Here is a 6,006-nt window from a genome sequence, read left to right as displayed (position 1 = left end):
AATACATGTTTTGCTGGAACTCTCTTGCTTTTTCCATGATCCAGTGGATGTTGGCAATTTGATCTCTGGTTCCTCTGCCTTTTCTAAAATCAGCTTGAACATCAAGAAGTTCACGGTTCACATATTGTTGAAGCCTGGCTTGGAGAATTTTAAGCATTACCTTACTAGCGTGTGAGATGAGTGCAATTGTGCGGGAGTTTGAGCATTCTTTGGAATTGCCTTTCTTTGGGATTGGAATGAAAACTGACCTTTTCCAGTCCTGTGGCCACTGCTGAGTTTTCCAAATTTGCTGGCATATTGAGTGCAGCACTTTCACAGCATCATCCTTCAGGATTTGGAATAGTTCAACTGGAATTCCATCACCTCCACTAGCTTTGTTCGTAGTGATGCTTTCTAAGGCCCACTTGACTTCACATTCCAGGATGTCTGGCTCTAGGTCAGTGATCACACCATTGTGATTATCTGGGTCGTGAAGATTTTTTGTACAGTTCTTCTGTGTATTCTTTCCATCTTTTCTTAATATCTTCTGCTTCTGTTAGGTCCATACCATTTCTGTCCTTTATCGAGCTCATCTCTGCATGAAATGTTCCTTTGGTATCTCTGATTTTCTTGAAGAGATCCCTAGTCTTTCCCATTCTGTTGTTTTCTTCTATTTCTTTGCACTGATTCCTGAAGAAGGCTTTCTTATCTCTTCTTGCTATTCTTTGGAACTCTGCATTCAGATGTTTATATCTTTCCTTTTCTCCTTTGCTTTTCACTTCTCTTCTTTTCACAGCTATTTGTAAGGCCTCCCCAGACAGCCATTTTGCTTTTTTGCATTTCTTTTCTATGGGAATGGTCTTGATCCCTGTCTCCTGTACAATGTCACGAACCTCATTCCATAGCAAGCATACCACTGCTCAATACAAACAGACTTACAAAGGCCAAATGCTTTTTAAAACAATAAATTTTAATCTGTTCAGTTTGTAAATATTCTTATTTTAAAGAAATTATATACAGTTTAATTTTAATTATGATCCTAATTAGTAATAATAACACTATTAACTGCTAACTGCTAAGTTACTTCAGTCGTGTCCGACTCTGTGCGTCCCCATAGACGGCAGCCCACCAGGCTACCCCGTCCCTGGAATTCTCCAGGCAAGAATACCGGAGTGGGTTGCCATTTCCTTCTCCAATGCGTGAAAGTGAAAAGTAAAAGGGAAGTCATTCAGTCGTGTCTGACTCTTCGTGACCCCATGGTCTGCAGCCTACCAGGCTCCTCCATCCATGGGATTCTCCAGGCAAGAGTACTGGAAAGGAGGAACAAATTTAGCAATATATATATACTCATACCTTGAAATATTTAGGAAATTTGGAACATGAGAATAATCAGAGCCAACTTGTTAGTAATTACATACCAGAGCAACTCCTCCAACAGCAATCTTACCACATATTTCTCCAGGAACTGTGACTCCTATAAAAGTAGGATTTTCTTTGAAGCTAAAAAATAACAATTTTGTTTATAATTACATTTCAATAGTATTATTAATAATTTTTACAGCAGCAAACATTATTTAACAAATATGATATCCTAAGTACCATGCTACACTGAATCTTACTATTTGAATATATTTTTCTCAAACTTTCAATGATAAGAATGTTTCAATACATATCTGTAAACTCTCAATCTGATAAGTATACAGAATAATAAGAAGTATGAGGCATGATAATTTATGCAAAATACTATTGACTAATGCTTATAATTTTATGCAGGTTCCCTCTACATTTATGACCCTATAAATTCAATTTTCTGTGACCTCCTCATTTATCTTTTCACTAAATGTATTACTAAGCATATTACTTTACTAAGCATAAATAAGTTTTCTCTGCATTAGAATCTAGATATTCATGTGATTTAGAAAATAAAATCACAAAAATTAATCAGATGAGAGAAAAGAATGTAGAGATAACAGTAAAAGTTTATAAGCCAAGAGAAGTAAAAAAACAAAATTATGTCACTCATAATTAACCTCCTTTAGTTATTTCAATACTTTTATGTAACTTTACTTTTTTCAGGTAATTTTATGTTGGTTAGCTACTTGAGGACAAAGATTTTAACCTACATTTTTTGCTCATCCGATGGTGTCTACCAAATTTACAGAACTCAGTGTACATTAAGTAAATGTTTATTTTTCATAATTAATATATAAAATCATTTGAGGTTATTTCTTTATTTATAGAAATATGAGATACTATACTCACGCAAATAAGTATGCAATATGATGAGGTCGGGAGGTAAATTCATACTTCCAGGTTAAAAATTTATATAAAACACTATGAGGAGGTCCTTCAATAGAAATTTTATTTTTATCTGACCAAACCTCTATGGACGATATTCTAACAGTAAGTTTTAACTGGATAAACATCTAAATGGAGAAAATAAATGAAAATTTTTATATAAATTTGAACACTGTATTAAATTTTTGTAAAGGCATATTTAAGACATTTAATTCAGTATTTTGAATGTGGAAACTTTTCAAAAGTATGACAAAATATTACATACATCAATTCATATTATCTATATTTTTACAAAATAAATTTTAAAAATAGTTTAAATAACTTACGGTGTTAACAAGGCCAATGATCTGAACAATCTTCTGTGTTACAATGTTTATATCAGAGCCCATGTAATCAAACTGAAAAAGATACATTATCATTTAGAAATAATGGATACTATTAATATACCACACATGTACAATATGCTATATACTAAAGTAGCCAGAAGGTCACATTCCAACTGAAATCCATGAAATGCTTATTTACATTTATATATGTAAATGAACAGTACTTTGCATATGCATGAACAATACTTTGAATAAATTACCTAAATCTATGGTATTTACATAATAGATAACTAAAAATATATAATAACATGATATTTTTAATTTCAATGGGAGGCTAATTATTTTACAATATTGTAATGGTTTTTGCCATACATTGACATGAATCAGCCATGAGTTTACATGTATTCCCATGTAAATAATGTTTTAAATAATGTTTAACGCACTTAACTTTTGGCATTATTTATTGTTCATGAAAATTGAATGATAAAAGTTCTTGTGTTATTTCATAATGTACTTATTTCTAAAATAATACATATAATCATGAACTAAAAAATGTATGCATAAAGAGGGAAAATCTTTAATAAAAGGTTTACTATTAAAGTGATCATGGACATTATGTTAGGATACATCCTCTGACATCACCATGTAACTTGTATTTTTAATGCTTCTTTATTCCAATCAGCTCTTTCTATGTCTAACTGCTTAAAAATGCCAGGAAAATGTTAAAAAACAATGGTGAATATCAGAAATGTGAGCTTTGCTCATGATTTTTCACTGGAAATTCTCAAATATTTCATCATTAAATGTGTCCAGTTTAAGATGGATATTTTAGATTATGTTGAGAAACACTTATAAATATTCCCATTTATAAAACTAATTAAAAATAAAGTTGAATTTTGATATAAAGCATTTCTGAAGGATACCAAAATAATAATCATTTTTGTCTTCTGACATATTGAGCATTACACTTCATTATTACTTAATATTAAGCCATTATTATATTCTTTGAATAAAACATTACATTTTATTAATATACTAGCAAAATTAATATAATATTTTGTTTAGAAGTTTGTAGCTTTCAGAAATATGGCCTTATAGGTCATGTGTGTATGCATGCATACTTTATCAAAATTGAGCAAATAAATGTTGCTTACTATATATTAAAGCACTACCTAAAATTAAGTTGCTTGTTGTTTCTACACTCTAGAATTATATTTGCCTATGAATTATATTCTCCTAAAACATTTTTTTAAAACTCTCCTTTAAAATTATCTATATTTAACATTGGAAATTGATCCATTCAAATTCTTTATATTTTCATTTTCTTGAAATATAATTGACATATGCATGCATGTTGTGCTAAGTTGCTTCAGTCATGCCCGACTCTTTGCAGCCCTATGGACTGCAGCCCCCCAGCCTCCTCAGTCCATGAGATTCTTCAAGTAAGGAAACTGTAGTGGGTTGGCAGTGCCCTCCTCTAGATCTTCCCAACCGAGGGATCAAACCTGCATCTCTGATGTCTCCTATATTGGCAGATGGGTTCTTTACCCCTAGCACCACCTGGGTTTGATTGTGTTAAGATGTTCAGTGAAAGTGACGTGAAAGTGAAAATCGAGTCCAACTCTGCGACTGAGAGTCAATTCCTAGGCTGCTTGATAAGAAGTCTGGGGTCCCTGAAGAGGAGATGGGGTCTGGAATTCTCAAGGAGGAGGAAAGGACAAACGGCTTTTTTCTCTACATTCCTTAGTCTTAGTCACATAAAACATTTTTTTCTTTAAGCTTGATGATTACACAACAAACAACTCAGTTTAAACTCTGTACTAAGGATTATATAACAACAATGTATCCAGCTTGAGGACAGTTTCTCCTTCCTGAAAACCTGTCTAATCCTGTTATCTTAAAATGTAAATTGTGGGAGTGGGTCTAGTAAAATTTTTACAACTTTGCAACATTCTTCTGATTTATTGCAATGAGTCTGAGTGAACTCCGGGAGTTGGTGAGGGACAGGGAGGCCTGGCATGCTGCGACTCATGGGGTTGCAAAGAGTTGGACACGACTGAGCGACTGAACTGAACTGACTAAATTTAAAAAGTATATAACTCCCTTGCTTAGACTAAGGGAGGGGGGAACTCTCCATCATCCTTCTGATGTCTGTGTCAGAAGCTTTCTTTGTCCCCTTTTCACTTTAATAAAACTCTGCTATGCAAAAGCTCTTGAGTGATAAAGCTTGGTCCCTGGTCCCAAAGCTGAATCTTCCTTGGACATCACGAATCCGACATCATTCACCGTAAGCTATCACAACCCCATGGACTATACAGTCCATGGAATTCTCCAGGCCAGAATACTGTGGGTAGTCTTTCCCTTCTCCAGGGGATCTTCCCAATCCAGGGACTGAACCCCATGTCTCCCACATTGCAGGTCGGCTCTTTACCAGCTGAGCCACAAGGGAAGCCCAAGAATACTGGAGCAGGTAGCCTATCCCTTCTTCAGCGGATCAACCCAACCCAGGAATTGAAAAGGGGTCTCCTGCATTGCATTGAAAAGGGGTCTTTACCATCTGAACTATCAGGATGTACAATATGAAGATTTAAATTCTTATCTCCATTGGAGAATTTGTGAAATTTTCATTTGTTTGTTTTAATCTCCCCCAAAGGCCACATCTTAGTCCTTTTTAATACCATAGCATGTTTTCTGTCTTTTCGCTTAATCACACTTTCTGCCTATTTATCTTTTCAACAACTTCAAACAACTTTAAAAGTTCAAATTGAAAGCTTCATTCAAATTTTTTCATTCTTATTTTTCTAATAGAAACTATTTAAGAGTGTGAATTTCCTCCCTGTTTAGCTTTGATGCTATCCTCTGCGACAGGCATTATCCCTGTTTACCAATATTCAGTTCTCTTTTAACTCAAGCTGTTGTTCAGTCTCCCAGTCATGTCCACCTCTTTGCAACCTTATGGATTGCAGCACACCAGGCTTACCTGTCCCTCACCATCTTCCGAAGTTTGTCCAATTTCATGTTCATTTTGGCTAAGAGCAAGTGTAGTATCTAATTCAAGAACCCTTCTTTTAAAGACAAGCACAGCCAGCCGATTCACTTTGGCCAAGACAATGAAGGCAAAAGTGATGCAGGTCACTTCCGAGAAGCATTTCCTTAATGTAGCTCACATCTCTCTAATCAGCACTTCCATGGGTTTGTTAGGTAGATAGAATAGGGAAAAGGAGTCCAAAATGGCAGTAGCTAAAAGACAAGGAAGGGAAAAGCCCGCGAAAATAGAACAAAAGAAGGTCAAAAAAGGTCCGAGGGCCGAGTGAGGACTTCAAGTAGAACAGCACTCCTCGCTGAGCCCCATTTGCATAGGGCAGGCCCAGGGGGAAGAAAACATATAAAAGGAGGAGCCAAG

At 35.0% G+C, this 6,006-nt stretch overlaps 1 protein-coding gene across 1 annotated transcript in view; it reads right to left on the bottom strand.

Moving 5' to 3' along the window:
* Positions 1 to 6,006, bottom strand: part of LOC104993253 (disintegrin and metalloproteinase domain-containing protein 5-like) — a 154,401-nt gene that overhangs the window by 109,675 nt on the left and 38,720 nt on the right. Inside the window, exons 8-10 of the mRNA XM_010846437.1 lie at positions 2,604 to 2,675; positions 2,242 to 2,405; positions 1,398 to 1,479 (exon numbers count right to left, since the gene is read on the bottom strand). Of these exons, the coding sequence (XP_010844739.1) occupies positions 1,398 to 1,479; positions 2,242 to 2,405; positions 2,604 to 2,675 (318 nt within the window). The remainder of the gene's footprint in view (positions 1 to 1,397; positions 1,480 to 2,241; positions 2,406 to 2,603; positions 2,676 to 6,006) is intronic.

Source organism: Bison bison, unplaced genomic scaffold (assembly GCF_000754665.1).
Source record: "Bison bison bison isolate TAMUID 2011002044 unplaced genomic scaffold, Bison_UMD1.0 scf7180017864236, whole genome shotgun sequence".
Taxonomy (NCBI): Eukaryota; Metazoa; Chordata; class Mammalia; order Artiodactyla; family Bovidae; genus Bison; species Bison bison.
The sequence above is the reverse complement of the archived record's forward strand: the minus strand, read 5'-3'. Positions and strand labels throughout refer to the sequence as shown.